Genomic DNA, 16,766 nt, shown 5'->3' on the forward strand with positions numbered 1-16,766 from the left:
GGGTCCGTCCCCTCTCCTTCCTTCTCAGCAGTATTTAAGGTGCCTAACATGCAACTGGACCTTAGCACTGGGTAAAGGTCTTCATGGACTTATTGGGATTTACTAAGGGATTTTTACAACCAGTATAAGTCAATTCCCTTCCACTTTGCCCTCGGGCCATCCTTGTGAGTGTCTCATTGACCTTGAAAACGTGTTAACAGTCAATAGTCTGTAGCCAAAGAGATAAGTTACAGATCTAAATGTCCTCATTCAGATGGCGCTTGAATGGTGTAACCTGTCATTTCCTGGGGAGCATAATTTAAAATGTTCGTTTCAAGCATAAAAAATGACAAATAAAGAATTCACTTACTAGAATTGAGTATATCGAGGCACAATAAGTCTTTCAGGTAGAAAGGTGATTTCTACAGAGCTTCAATCTAAACGTGAGGCCGCACAGCCAAAGAAGGGAGGCTGATACCAGCACCAGGAACATGGCAATTATCCTGATTACTGATGCTTCGAGGCTTCTCTGACCCCAAAATCCCTCCCTGTATCTCTTGCTTTCTTTTTTTTTTTTTGCTGAGATCTGTCACATTGCACAGGGCCCCTCAGCCAGGCAGGGAGCAACCATGTATAATCCAACAGAAAACAAATCCCCTCGATCAAACACAGCCCAGCTTTTAAAACAGGCCTCTGAGCCCAGGCGCCATGGTGCGGTGCGGAGGCCCTCTGAGACGCTGTGGAGGCTGTGATTTAGCAACCCCCCCCCCCAACAAACCCTGCTGTCCTCCCCTTCAACACCAGCTAGTCCTAACCTTCAGTTTGTTTAAGCACTGCTGAACCCTGTTGGCCCTGGACAGGGGGAGGGTGGGCTTAGATAATGACATGCCATATGCCACTCTGCCTCTGCAGCTGAGTGAGCCGTGCATGGATCAGCTCAGGCACAAATCTATTTGAAATTTAATTCTATTATCCTAATATGGGCTAAGCATCCATTGTCCAAATCGGGAATTGTGGAATAGACCAGAGTTGCAGGGCTAAGATGCATCCCATCAATAGGCGCTCATTAATGTGTGTAAGGGACCAGGGGACAGACAGTTTGGAGCCTGTACAGTAGAAAAAATGGCCACAAAGCAAAGACACTTGCTATTATCTAAGTATTTAATACCTCCTTATATTTAATAAAACTGCGTAGAAATTGACTTTAACATTTCTGCTAAAAAAAATGAAACATTACATTATTTTGTGTGACATTTTCCACGCTTTGTTCAGTTGAATTTGGCTCCAAATGGCCAGATTCCTCTCAGTACCTAATAGGAAATCCCTTGCTATTTGAAAAGGGTTTGATTTCAGCCCTTTGAGTGAATGAATACTCTCCGCTGGCAGTGTCCAGCAGCCAGGCGTCACCCAATATTCCCATTAGCAGAGAGGCCTGGTGCCTCAGACCTCCACTGGTGGGAAAGGCCAGACACCAGAAACTCCACTGCCTCAAGTGTCTCCTCTTCACTTCGACATCATGTGACAGGGTTTAATGCTTGGATGCAGAAGCCAAACGGAGGGGATTTAGGGACGGGATGTATCTGTAAATCTGTCAAAATATTTCTACAAGACAGAAAATATGCTGGAATCAGACTGTGGCTGGGGTATTAAGCTGTTGAAACAACATGAAAAAAATTTTCGCTGGAATGTTAAGGAGGCTTACTGTGCAAATTTAAGCCAAGGGGCTCGGTATTCTTTCGACTGAAATCTTTGCCAGCCTTCAAAGACAGTAGCGTGTCTACAAACACCATTAGCTCAAAATTTAAGGCTCATAGTTAAGATTAAGCAAGGGTTATCTTAAGGGAAAAACAGGTCTATTTATGGAGTGCAAATGATCAAAGAAACTTTATTTCCTGCTTCTCTCTTTTAAAAACAAATCCATCAAATCTTCTTTTTTTTCAATCATGCTGTCTGTCCTTTGTCTTTGGATGGCCAAAGTGTAAACTTTTAAAAGATGATCACTTTAACATACTCGCTTTTTGCAGTGGCAGAGGTTTTTTTTTTATAGCGACAGCACAGTGAAGGATCTACGTCACCCATCACGCTCCGCTCTGGATCTCACAGAGCTGCTGAAACAAGGGCCCAATTTCCCGCTGACTTCTAGAGGACATACATTTAAAAATAATGACAGACGTCAAAGCCAAGATGTGGCTTTCTGAATATATTCTTAAAGAAATTTATTTTACACCTCAAAACAAAAAAGGATAGGGATTAGGGATGTGGTACATTGGGAATGTATTGACAACTGTAGTTTACATTTTTTGGTGTAAGCTCAGAGAAAAAATGTTAATACAGTCATAATAATTGCACTTCATAAATCTAGACTGATGCCAGTATTTCCCCACAACAAAGCTCCGGTTCTCTCTCCAGTTAATAAATTCAATTTACCATTGAAATTTGACTGACAAAAGAAATGCTAATTTAAGACCAGAGGACTGCTGCACTGATCCAATTTTTCTCTTTCACTTGAATCCCACAAGGCAATAAAACATCGCAGTAATTTAAGTGCAGTACATTCAAGGGAATCTCACAGTCATAATAAATATTTCAATGCTCTGAATCATCAAGTTAAGACTGGCCCGGGCTAAATGCATCCCAACCAGGGGCTAAAATGGACAAGGAAAAGCAGTGAGCCTTGTCTCATTTCATCTGACGCCAGAGGAGAGGGCATGATTGTTTTCATTTTGTTTTTGTTTGCAGGATTAAGGGTGAATAGTACCCCTAAAATAGGACTTCCTTCTTCCCCCACCTGTTTCTGTCATTATGATAACACCTGACAGAAAAAGCGGGATGTAGTACCGTAAGCACAGTTATAAAAGAAGTCTTGTGAGAACTTGATCTCTACTACAGCTCCAGAGAGTATCTAAAGCCTCCAATAAAAGGGAGCAAGATTTGCAAAAGATCTCCTGTACATTACTCAGATATGATGTTTATGGGACTGGTGAATCAGCTTTTTAATCTTGGTGGTAGAAATCTTGCAATGACACAATTTAAAAAAAAAAAAAAAAAAAAAGTCTGAGGATTTTGAAGAACACAAACTAAAATGCACACACACGCGCATGCACTCAGCCACATACACGCATAAACATACACGTTAGGTTATGTATATAACCTCCCAATCACATTCTTCATTGTAACATTTCTTTTTCTTGTATTTTTTGTGACATTTTCTTTTTAAATAAGTATTTCAAGATTTATTGTAGATTCCAGTGTTGGTTAGGAAAAAGAGCTCTCAGACAGGTTCTTACAGAACCAAAGCAGCGACTATGCCTCACACCAGGACATAAGAAACTGCACATTAGCTTGAGGAGGAATAATAATTAAATCATAAAAACCAAAGTGGAAAAAAAGCAAGAAAAAAAAAACAAACAAAAAAAAAAAAAAAAAGCATTTCGAGACACTTTTCCCCATAGCAGCCAATGCATATAATATACCTACAAATATATAAAACAACAAAAAATAGGTTCAAGTTTTTCAAGTTTCTTAAATATATCATATCCAAACTACCCAATTCCAAACTTCAAAGTTAACAAGATTCAAGCAGTGCAATTTATGTATCAATTATAACAGCAATAATAACTAATATTGTACTATCCTTTTAATTCAACCTTATGATCCTTGTACATAACACCCGAGTACTGCCTATAATTTTATTCTTCTCATGTATCAGTACATTTGTGTATCTGTGTGTGATCATCCGTCTGTGTGTGTGTGTGTGTGTGTGTCTGCGTACTGTTTCAGAGTTTTGGATTTTGTGAGCAGCCCTAAACTTTGGCCATTTTAAGACCGTTTCAGTGACAACCTACACAGTAGCTTCATCCTTAGTATTTGTAAGGGGGATATGAGTGGCGTATGCACTTCATGTCAAGCTATGATTCTCATCACAAAAGTTCAGGCAAGTAAAACAACAACAACAACAGAAAAAAAAAAAACAGAAGGACAAATAAATCAATCCAAAATTCCTATTGGCAAACCACACAATGGAACATCTGGAGAATCTTGAAATCCCTTTTCTCTCCCACTGGCAATCACCACCACCTGTCATATATTTGGGATTCACACAGCCTGCCTTGAAACCACCAAACCTAGGGTCACACAGCACAACAACTGCTCTTCTCTAAGCTCCCACACTGGTTAAAGCAGTGCCACTCTCAACAATTCTGTATCCCCCCCCCCCCCCAACCCCCCCAAAAAAACCCATCTCTGTTCTTTAACTTTGATTTTCTTCACAAATTCACAACTTGATTCTTTTCCTCCTCTTCTTCCCCCTCTATCTGTAAACAGGGAGGCGGATGTGTGCATGCTGGTGGTCTAACAGACGTGGCACAGACACAGTCTCGTAGCCTTTGCCAAGCATCTGCTCCTTGATGCAGGGTGGGTGGATGTCGTTGATCAGGTACTCCAGAGACTGCAAGCTGCTGCTCAGCACAGACGTGTTGCACAAGCTCTTGCTGGGCAGGCTGCAGCACAAACCTCCCCCGCTGTCTATAGCAGGGTGATGATGGTGGTGGTGATAGTGGTGATGGTGGTGGGGGTAGCCCATTTCTCTGTGCCCTGTGACCGGCCCCCCTGTAGAGGTGCCCAAAAGCTCCTGGGGGTTGTAGCAGTCACTGTCAGGTGTCACCAGCACACTGTTCCACGGCGGGGCAAAGTATTGACCCACTGAGAAATTTCCATGCATACCCACACAGTTCAAAGGGGAAGAGCTGACTTTGTCCATCCCGCCTCCTCCGCTGGCACTCGCTGTCAGGTGGTAAGGTCTGGAGGAAGAGGAGGAGACTTGTGCAGCCATAATCCCTCCCCCTGGAACACATGTTTCAGGGGACTTGCTGATGGCGCCCCCTCCTCCGCTGCCTCCGCTGTACATGCGGAGCACAGCCTGTTGCTGCTGCTGCTGTTGTTGTTGTTGTTGTTGTTGTTGCTGTTTCTGCCAGAGGATGTAGTCCATACCGTCTGCGTACACCCCAGTCTTCATTGCCTCTGCATTTTGAGCCGGCAGCCCAGGGCCTGTGTATACCATGTTAGCCTGGGGACCCATTCCTACCACGTAGCCTCCACCTGAGGAGCTAGAAGAGACCCCCATGACAATTGTGCCCTGCTTGGAGGGGCTGGAATTTGTTGGTGCAGTTGCAGCTCCCTGACACACCTGCTGCAGAGCCTGGGCCTGGCAATGCTGGTTGATCTGATAAATGATACTCTGGATGGAGGGGAGGTTGGACTGTGCGGGCAGGGCCAGGCCTCGGCCCCCTGTTACAGGAATCACTGAGCCAGCTACAGTGACGTTAGGGGGAACCGACAGCCCGGGGCCTTCTGGAGGCTTTGAGGGCCCAGTGTGGTATACCATTTGGCCGTGGCCACTGGCTAAAGTGCTACTACTAGGGGGCGGGTATGGGGCAACAGCTATGTGGGCAGGAGAGAGCTTAGTCCGTCTGCCTTCTGAGTTCTTGAGAACACCTTTTGAAGGGAGAAAGGTGGAGGTTGATGATGACGACGATGAGGAAGAGGCCTTGACGATGGCGAGCAGGCCCTGGTAGCCCCCTGTATGGAGATGTGGATAGGGGCTATAGCGCTGTCCTGTGGTGTCATATCCATTCACAGTCCGGTTAAGGTGCTTGTGCTGGGGAACCCTGATGTTAGTGGGGAAGATCTTGATGGAAAGAGGGCTGTTGGCCGTCTTCTGAGCGTAGGCATCAAGTTCTGCCGCAGTGGGGTAGCGGGGGGAGTGTGTAGGCACCACCAGCTCACCTGCAGGACAAAAAGAGACAGAGAAAAGCATGAGTGAAATGAATGGATGAGGTAAAAAGTATAGATATCTGCATGTGTATAAGAGAAGAACACCAGACCAGGGTTTTAATTACCATAAATATCTGAGGGTCAAACAGATCAATCAGTCAATTGTAATAATCACTACTACAGTATGCAGCAACATTAAAAACCGGCAGCATTACGGTGACTATAGCTGACTGAAAAATGTCAATATTCTACAAGATTAGGTGACTACAACCAGATGTTAATAGCAGACACACTGCAGAACAACCCAAACAGAGTTTGCAAATTGTAAATCAGGACTGACATTCATTTATGTTCCTTCACTCCCCTCCTCCATTTGAGAGCTTTCTTTCCATCTCATTTTCACACCCTCCTGTGGAAGTTCATCCCTAGACAAATGGATCTTTTTAAAAACTCATTCTGTCAAAGCCTGGTACCTTAGGCGCTGTTAAATCAGTGCATTGTGAAATTAATTCGGACTCTCTTTAGCATTGAATTGGGTTAGCCTTGGATACCAGGCAAGGAGGGACGAAGGGGAGGGGATAAAAGCTTGTTTAATTGCAGTGGCACATTTGAGATTTATAAGTGGTATCACTTACTGGGTCTTACCCTTGGCCACAGAATTTCCACATTTATTCAATCCAGGAGTGCGTGGAGAGGCCCTCACAAAAACCAATTAAACATCTATGGGGAATTACTAGCCTGGTTAAGGTGAACTACATCAGAACAGAGCCAAGTCAATAATGCTCGAGTGCTGCTATGTGCAAACTTTGTCAAGGATAACACTGAAAATTGAGTTGGAGATGAACACATGCTGAAAAACGGTAATAGGACAGAAAAACATAATTGCCAAGATCATATAATCAAATACACGACACCCAAACTGTTTGCCCTTGTTTAACTATGAAATATTTCAGTGATGAAAGGGTTGCACAAAAATGGTTTAGGTGTGCATGTAATATATATTGTTATTACACGTATTTCTTTTACATGTCTAGAATAACACATGATGGAACAGACAAAAGGCAGGTACAGACTCCAGTCACAAAGACGGTGGTATGAATGCACATGTAAATGCGCTGTGCTGTTTGCCATATGAAACCACTCCAATCCCAAAATTCAATTCAACAGCGAAAGCGGCGAGTGAGAATAGCAATGGCCCTCGTTCAATGAGCCAAGGCTTGGCCATTGTGAATTGAGGTGGCAAACAGGAAAATGGCAATTTCTAAAAACCCCACCATGTGTCATTGTTTGGGGGTTGGGCATGGAGGTGAGGGGCCGCGGTGAGATTGGATTTAAACGACATTATTCAGGCAATTTCATGGCTACTTAGCTCAGTGCAACAAAAAGTGTGGGGGGTTGGGAGAAGAACTCAATTTACAAGCAATATATCAACTGCCACAAATGACTTGCAACCCCTTCAAAAATGACATTTTTATGCAAAAGCTAACAAAACGCACAAAAATTAACTGCCATAACTGTGCCGTCAGCAAATGTCCTGGCGACCTAAGGAGTCTGCAGGGTGCAGACTGTGACTAGGACTCACTCCATTTCCTTTCCGATTGCAAAATCATTTTAAAGAGACTCCACAGCCAAGTAGTCACAATTCTCATTTCTTTGCTCCCATTACAGATAGCATGGGGAGTTCATTTCAACAACCCTATGGGTCTCCAACTGTGAAAATGATTAAATCTACAAGATCCATATCATAAAAGAAATAAATTGGGAATTTAACGGCAGAGGGGAGAGACTGTGAATATCCCAAGCCAAATTTAGTGCAAGACCTATTCTAGTCAGTTTTGTTCATCCTGCACACAGCATGCTTTCTAAATCAGAAACACTATAATTCAAATCATAATCTAAATTTGCAAAAAAAAAAAAAAAAGCCTGGCTTTAATGGCTTAGTTTTAATCGGGGTGATTAAAACTCTGCCAGTGAGTATGGGCACAAACCTGGTGCCATCCTAATGGGCTACGCTGAGTGTGCCAGGCCAGCCTATCTGAGATCTAACTAACCTTACTGAGGCAAAGCTCTTCTTCCCTGGTGACAGCAGCGCCATTTGCTTTGATGTTCTGACTTGCAGTGGAAAACTGACAGAAGACTTATTTCATTTGCTCAGAAGAGAAAAACATGCTCATTTCAAAGCACATTGCTGGTCCACATGCAAATGGAATGGCAGCATTTTTTCTGATCTTCTTTACATGAGGGCAAAAAAAACATCTTTGATCATCACATGGTCTAAATGAGGAAAGATACTTGGCTTTCAGGCATATCAAGGGCCTGTGCCCTGCCGCCCCTACAAGCCCCCAGCTGCAATATGCCCATCATTCCACCTAATTACTGCCACATGAGGAAAAAAAACTATAAAAACAGCCAGGAAATTCATTAAAGGGTGGCTAATTCTATTCCTTCTCACTGACTGAGTCCATATTTTCCATGCCTGAGCCTGCATTTCTTCTGAGAGAGAGGAGAAAGCCCTCTCCCTCCGTCTTTTCCCAGCTTGGCCCTTGTTTGTCAATAGGCAGAGCCTTTGGCACACCAACCTGGCATCAAAGGGTTTCACACTTCACAGGCCACAGGGATTAGAGGCCTTTCAGGCCTACAAAACCCATCTCAGCTCCACAAAGGCTTCCGGTTATTAGAACCCACAGGCATAAAGGAAGAAGAGGAGGAGGAGGAGGCAAATGAGCATCTGGATGCTTCTGATTCCAGCTTCCTCTTTAAAAAGTTCCATGGTATAAATTTTATAGCAAAGTTGATTACAGTAAGTATGGCTACAAACCGGGGCGTAATTTCACTCTCATACACACTGTTATACACTGTGGGTGTTTGATGTGCAGGGTCTCCACATCTCTCTCCTCCAGAGCAGTAAGTCTATAAGTGAGGACATGGAGGTTAAAGGAGAGAGTCTCTTTTTAGGGCTGGCGCTCTGTGACTTATTGGTTTAGGCTGCAGTAGATCATAGCTAAGAGCAGAAGCATACAGATGGTGCATGCTGATAAACACCCTCTGAGGCAGCCAGCACTGCCTCCTTTGTGTGAGCCCTCACCTCCTCATAAGGTAGGGGGTTTCCTGCACCTGTGCACACTCTCCAATGTGGCCGTGCATGCAAACGCAATGCATGAAAACAGAAATAAGGCGTAAACATACACACACACACACACACACAAACACACACAAACCTGCATCTGCAGTTGTGTGTCTCATTTGCCATCAGTGGAGCATGTTGTTATCCTCTGCTCAGCGCTCTCTCATGAAATGTAGGGCAGGGACAACAACAGGTGCCTGTGCGGGCGACAGCCTGCAATGCCTCCTGGGCTAAATGCTTCACACTCGCTTCATTTCGACATGCGACAGCCTTGTAAGGATTAATTATTTCCCCTGGGGATGGAAGAATATGCTTTTTCCCTTCCTGAGAGCAGGAGGCTATGTGCATTCACAAGCACATGAAATAGCTTATAGTAATGAGCAGGGAAACCTGGGCTAGCACAGCTTTTACAATAAGAAAGAAAAAAACTTTCACATGAAAGGAATGTAAACAAACCAAGCATATGATTGAACTGCATAGGAGATGAGATAAAAGCTCAGGCAAACACATGCATTGGTTCTGAGAGATCACGCGCCAGGGAGCGGAGATGGCAGGGAGGCAATTAATGGGCTGACCTTCGTCCTTAATCACCCAGTGCCTGGCACACAATGCCCATGTGTCAGAGCAGCACATCTCTAAATGCCACCCCTCATTAGCACGATGCACGCAGTGAGAGAGGCTATCTGTGCAGTGTTACACTCTCCAGTGGTCAGACAGAGATAGCAAGGCTGGGATAGGATAACATGGCAGCACAGAGCCGGACTGAGCTGTAGTAGGCCATGATATGATCTAGAAATCCCATTTCACTTGGAGGATGGGCACTCTCCTTTCTCTCAATTTTTGATTGGCATGAAACTCCCCAAGCGCACCGTCCTTGGTGTACTCGGTGCTGTCACTGTGATTGCATGTGTGCTTGTGTGTATGCCTGTGTGTGCGTATGTGTGAGTGTGAGTGTGTGTATCTGTGTGCGTTTCGTGAAGGGGGTACCCAATTCTGAACACTCAATTAACACTCCTTTAATTAGCCAGCAGTACATTTTGAATTCTGATGAACTAATTTTCTTGGTGTGAGGGTGGAGGAGGAGGTGGAGGGGGGGGAGGCCTGGTAAAGATGAGGTCCACTGGGTACAAAACAGCAATAGACTGTAAAAAATCCATTAAATTCTGTGCACTTCTTCCAAGTGAGAGGTCAAATTGTGTTGATCACAAGAAGCAAAGGCAGACAGAGAGAGTATGAGAGCAGGAGAGGGGGGTGGAGGGGGGGTGGGTGGGGTAGCAGGGGAGTGGAGAAAAAAGGGAGAGGAGATAGGGAGTCAGAGGCTGTGTGAGAGTGCAGCACCAAATCCAGAGGACCATGAGAATGCTTTGCATTTTAATTAGAGGTTTAAATGAATAAGCAGAGGAAAAAGTCTGAACGACCTGCCTGAAATGCCCTTGCTCTCATTTATTAGTGTTTCAAGTGTTCTAAAATTATGAGCAGGTTGGAGAAGTTTCTTCTTATTAGTGGAGAAAACGCTCCAACACATCAAAAAGCCCTCGGCATTTTCTCACTCACTCCTGCAAGCTTGTATCCCTACTTACCGCACGCTTTGATCCCATCTGACCACGTACACTGGTGAGCAAGGGGGGGAAAAAGTGCTTGTTTAGATGAAGGGAGAGGACGGTTCGGTTGAACTGCAATTAAGATTTCACAGAGCAGCGAGTGCATAATACACATTAACTTTGGCCAAACAAACAGAGCAGTGTGTGATGAGGTTAGGGCAAACAACAGGAGAGAGATTGCCAGAGAGATGAAAGAAAACAGGGGGTCAGCTTCGGTCCAACATCAACCTCAGTAAGCCATTTCCCCCGAGAGAGACAGTCGCTGTAGGACATGAGCTGCTGCACTGATGATGTGTCCTTTCAACCTACTGTACATGGAGCTACAAAAGCGGGGTCTCTTTTTTCGCAAGATTTTTTATTTATTTTTTGCTTTTTGGGAGTAACATGCAATAAAAGATCCTAGAGGATGCTGCAGTCACGTGCCATGCGTTTTAGGCCACCAAGATGGCCACAATCTTGTACCACATTCCACCACTAATGGACACTTTGCCCTTGACCTCAATGTAACGAAGTTATTTAAATAAATTATTTAATGACTAAAACAGTCTTCAAATCCTTCACGCCAGAATCGCTCAGCTTGGAAAAAGTTTGCCTTGTCAAATGTAGGAGATTCAACAGCATTGTTCCATGGAGGAACCTTTGACCTGTGGCTATTGTTTAGCTCTTTGCAGATAGGATCAGGGTCTATGACATCCTCTCCCTACCTCCGTTAGCCTGATGTAAAAGGACGGGCAGGCGGGGGGGGGAAGCCAGAGGCAGCTTCGCGTCCTGAACAATACCTGCCTTGTGCTAATGGAGGTGTCATCTGGCACAGGGCTGATTAGTCAGCGATTACAGCCAGGCCTCAATTGCCGTGACAACTGCTGCAAACACAATGGGCCCTGATAGAGCCAGCTGTTTGGTCCTCTGCAATTAACCCTGCATCCCACTCGTCTCCGGCAGTGCGCTGCCTCTAATTGACTATTGGGCACACAAAGCAGGGGCTGTCGGCCAGACCCCCTGGACATAGCCCCCGCCTCTCTGCCGAGGTAGAGATGATAATAATAGAGGCGTCCTGCGGACTCGGCCGCCAGTCAATCAAAGCCTCAGTGCCCCACAGGAGCTTCCTGAGGAGAGAGAGAGCAGAGGAAGCACATGTATGAGCCAGTGATCAACAGGGTAGAGCAGCCTTGCAGGGGGCAGACATGTTGAATATGCCCTCAGCCAGAGTACTAATCAATTGAAGTGCACGTGAGGGGAAAGGGAACCCTGCTGCTTGCTTGATATCAGAAAAGACATTTTTAGGAACACTCATCTCCCTCTGTTCATCTCAAGGTTGATTTTCTGTGCAACAACACAGGGAAAAAACATCAAGGCAATTATTTGTCAGGCCTTTGCTATCTATAATTGCAAAGATAAAAATCAAACTGCAATGATTTCTCCGAGGATAGAGCTGTCTGAATTCACAGCTGCCTGTGTCATCATAATCATCAAACAAATGCATATTGTAAGACAGTGCAAAAGAAAACATGCTCTTCACCTGACTCCTCTCTGTCTTCGCTGAAGGTACCTCAGTTGTTCACATTTATTATTGAGGAGGTTGACTTATCGATGTCATTTTTCATGTAACTTTTTAAATCGAAAAACTATTTTGCAAAGTAAAGAAACCTTATGTCTCACAGTCACATGCGGTTACTTTTGAGTCAAACATCAGACACTAAATAACAAGAAAATAATGCATTTAATCAAATGAATCACTATGTAAATAAATCAGTAGTTTGTTTTTCAGAAGGGGATGCCACCATACTGCAATCACATATGGGTCTCTTAACCCGCCAACATGTTTCGCAAATAGCAAAGAGGATAATGAGAATGTTAAAGCAATCTGCACACTGATCCTTCGCAGGCATGCAGACATGGCACAATGTCAAAAATGGATTTAATCATTAAAAGAGATTTTTTTTTTTAAAAAAAACTTGGCCAAAACTCCCAAATCTAATCTTTCATTTCATTAAAGCCAATCTCATCTAAGATTTAATCTACCTATTTCCTGCACAAGCAGATGAAAGAAATACCAAATTGAGAGCCTAATTTGGGCTTCCTTCTCACACAGACTGCAGCATGAGGTCATTTAGTTAGCCTGCAGTGAAGCAGTGCACGTGTGCGATTAATACAGTATGCTGAGACAGAGATAAGGTCCACAGGTACAGATAACTCTAAGATGGAGCAGAGGAAAGACAAGATCCGTTTCCACTGATGTTCCATTTCTGCACAAACTGTTCTCTAACAGTTTCACATACATGTACCACACGATAGTGGACAATGTGTCGAATCAAAACTGCTAATTAGGTTTCCTCCCAAGAAATGTAAAATATTATACCACTGGGACACTGTCATGTTTACATTTTCTCATAAGAATCTATCTCTAAAGCCAGATGTTACTGAATCAGCCATGAAAATTAATTAGCTGGTTTGATGTGGCAACCTCATGGTCCTTCCAGACAGACCTGGCTTTTATGGGCTGTAGGGGAAATTACTGAGAATTGATTGATCCTGAAGGACTCCTCTGTACACATGGCCTGGCAGACAGAACACACACACACACTCAAATACGCACACACACACACACGCACGCACACACACGCATACACGCACACAAATCCCTCTAACAACAGTTGATCCAAACATTTTACCCTCCAGCTGAACCTGACATCCTTTCCCTTTTGTAGCTACAATATCGATCGAACCATTAATCATCAAAATAACATAAACCTGAAAATGCAGCACACATGTTCTTTACCTCTTATATCAAACAGTGGGTGAATGAATGTGATGAACCATTAAAACCAGGTGGAGTCAAAGGAACAAATCTCAACCTGAGTTATCTGACCTCTAAAATCTGCCACTATCTAAAACAACAACGCATCACTATGCACAACAGTTTCACCCTCTGACCCATAAAGCATTTGAAATTACAAATGCTTGAATGTCTCTCTTTGCGTCTTGATGCTGCTTTCTCTCTTTTTCATCCTTCCTGTCTCTTTACCACCTCTCTATTTTCTGCTCTCACTTTATCCCCCTCTCCGTGTCTTCATCCCCCCTCTCTGTCTCTTCCGTCTCCCACTCTGAGTAAGTGAGTTTCATCTGGGGTGCTTGCCGGGCGAAATCACCTCAGGGCGAACACTTTATTATCTGTAGTCAAAGCGTCACCACAAATACCATTCTACACACACAAGTGTCACTTTCCATTTGTCTGCACTCTGGCTGCATTAGCAGAGCCTAGCCGGCCCAGAGCCTCGTCTCAAACGCGCCCCGGCAGAGGAAAACTAACAGCGTGGGAAAGCACTCGCCCTGCATTCCTGCCCCATTAACACCACTGGCACCACCATAGTAGACCTAGTGCCTCTGTTGGGAATTAAAAACAGCGTTATCATCTCTAACCTTAGAATTAGTAGTGAGGATAACTTTTGAAATGACATAAAGAGAAAGATATTTTATGCAAGCATGTTATTATCTCGGTGTTTTATGCTGTTGTTCAATGCATGAAATCACAGCATGTGTGAAAGAGAGCTAAACAGAGGATCCCCGCGGATTCAAACGGCATGTGTTAATTACTGATGATCTAGCTGAGTGTCCAGCAAAAACAACACCAGTGGGTAGTTTATGTCCTCTTTGAGCCACAAAGGAATGCAGGCCAGCAGCAGCCATGTCAGGCCTTTTGTGGGACACCCGTGCACCAAACAAACACAGAAACTGGGGCAACATATTTACCACACACTACACTCTGCACTCCATCAACAAAACGGGCAAACAAAAAGAACCGGCTCCGTGTTTGACAGACAAAAAAAAAAAAAAAAAAAAAGAAGAAGAGGCATTTCAATAGAAAAATATCCACCCTGAATATTTCACACTGTGAACAGAACCCCTCACAGCCACGACCTCGTTTCAAGCACGAGTTTGCCAGGCTCTTTCCACTCGCAATAATTTATGGGCCTGGATGGGCAACATAATAGATTATAAATGGAAAAAAATAACTATATTCATCACAAAACTGCTCTGTTTAATAATCAAGTCTGGCCAAAGGGCTCAGTGGAGTGCATGCATGGTTCTTTATAGATGGGGGGACCTATAGCCCCCGGTTTGCAGGCTGCCTGTGATGAGCCAGCCCTCAGGCCTGCCTGGGCCACCCTCATTGTGCATACAGCATGGTCTAGAAAGCAGAGCTTTATCAGCAAATACCCCGAGTCAGCACAAGCAGCGGGGTGGTTATGCATTGCGACTGGCACACCAGCCGATATTGTCATGTGCGATTAGGCCTGTGCTCATGAGCCTGTGAACTCATTCCTATGGCATCAAAGTCAACCCCACCCCCTACTCTCCTCCATTTATATCCCTGCCTCTCTGCTGCCCTCTCCTCCTTCTCTTGGTCTTTCCATTTTACATTCAGCCGTGCCACTTCACAATATACCCTCACTGAACCTTGCGAAAAGATGTGTTCCAGTGCAAACAGATACAGAGTCACAATACAACAACAGGGCAGGCTGGTGCGATTTCACAAAACAAATCTTTGGAGTATAATTAACTCCATCCAAAAGGGTCACCCACAAGTTAGAGCTAGCAAGTGCACATTGAAGCAGCCGCTGCCGGTTGTTTTGTCTCGGTACACCTCTCCAGATGACAAGGCTGATAGAGAGGAACACAGGGAGGCTCACAGAGAAAAGAAAGACAAACTGTGAGGCCAGTTATGGGGAAACATCAGGAAGAGGAAACAGATTAACCAATTCAGTGATGAGCCCGAGTTTAACGCAGGACACGCAGCCAAGAAAGAAACACAACAAGCTAAAATCCTGACCTGAAAGATTTATGTCAGGCCCTCCCTGCCCTCTCTTTAAGAGAAGATGCCACATTGTGACACTATTTACTCAAAGGACTACATGTACAGCCGAGAGCCAGCAGCATTCACAGTCATGCACAAACTCAAATGGACACAGCAACAACACAAACACACACAGGTTTGGAGTAAAGGACCCCAGAGGTAGAGATTGTAAGCACATACAGAGATAAGAAAGGAACCAGAGCAGAGAAGAGGAAAAAAGGAAGAGAGCGGGGGAGAGAGGGGGAAAGAAGATGGGAGGCTGGAGGCGCCTGGGCAGGCCTGTCAGACTGGAGGAAGTGCCGGTGCGCAGGCCTGCAGGTAAATGGAAGAAGAAAGGCGCCCGCAGGCTGCCTGAGGCAAGCCTGGGCCCTTCTGTTCTATCATTTAGGAGACAAGTCCACCACTGATTCCCAATTAATATTTAACACTGCACAGACAACAAGGCACTCCGCTGCAGTACACATGCCGAGGAGAGGAAAGGAGAGGAGAGGAGAGGAGAAGAGAGGAGAGGAGAGGAGAAGAGAGGAGAGGAGAGGAGAGGAGAGGAGAGGAGAGGAGAGGAGAGGAGAGGAGAGGAGAGGAGAGGAGAGGAGAGGAGAGGAGAGAATAGAAGAGGAGAGAAGAGAAGGATATGAACTAATAGAGAAGAAGGAAACATGAAAAAAGACTAAAAGATTTTATGTCAGTGGACTCAGAGGGATGAAATAGAAGCACATTTTTGTAGAGATGGTTTAAAGCTGAAATCAGTTTCTTAATCGATATACTGACATTTTATCCACTTATTAGACTGTGGTGAAGCATAAAAAAGTACATTTATTGTGTGAGAGCTGCACTAGATTCTGTCATTGAGAAACACTGTGTGGTCACAGTGTCTGGCACAACCAAACCGGCTGTCTGGTTGTCAGGACTTTCATCACTTCATTAAGTGATACTTTTGCTTTCATGTTCAACTGAATACCAACAACGAAAATGTAAAAACAACTTCATAAATGAGACACTAGTTGCTTCTTGATGGAACTTATAGATACAAGTTTAGGTGTGTAAATTTTCCTCAAGGGTTCAGAGTTAGAACTAGCAGCCAGAGGTCAGCACTCAAACACACCCCGACTCTAAAGCTATAATCCAGAGAATGTGATTCACCATTTTTGTAACCTAAAATGATGATGCACCCAATGCATGTGAAGATGGCCTTCATGAGAATAAACCAGAGAAGAAAACCACATAAACTGTAGTTAAATATCCCACAGGAGCGATGATTTCAACATTGCGCTGTGGTCAGTTTGCACTCCCATGCTTTCCCAACCAAACCCTCTACACTATTAGAGCAGAATGAAAAACCACAGCTAAGGATGGTATCAAAATTTGGTGCAATTTCACCATCAAAACACCAAACTGTACTGCTGTCTGCTCTTTACTTCTAATTTCCTTACACATA

General features: G+C 44.3%; 1 protein-coding gene across 5 annotated transcripts in view; it reads right to left on the minus strand.

Annotated features, from left to right (window-relative positions):
• Window positions 1-2,178: 2,178 nt before the first annotated feature.
• Window positions 2,179-16,766, minus strand: part of fam222a (family with sequence similarity 222 member A) — a 47,033-nt gene continuing 32,445 nt past the window's right edge. For all 5 annotated transcript variants that reach the window (XM_042422410.1, XM_042422409.1, XM_042422406.1 and 2 more), the window contains one exon: window positions 2,179-5,763. In XM_042422410.1, coding sequence (XP_042278344.1) covers window positions 4,289-5,763 — 1,475 coding nt within the window. In that variant the 3' untranslated portion in view covers window positions 2,179-4,288. The remainder of the gene's footprint in view (window positions 5,764-16,766) is intronic.

The sequence above is a fragment of the Thunnus maccoyii genome, chromosome 9 (genome assembly GCF_910596095.1).
Source record: "Thunnus maccoyii chromosome 9, fThuMac1.1, whole genome shotgun sequence".
NCBI classification, from domain to species: domain Eukaryota; kingdom Metazoa; phylum Chordata; class Actinopteri; order Scombriformes; family Scombridae; genus Thunnus; species Thunnus maccoyii.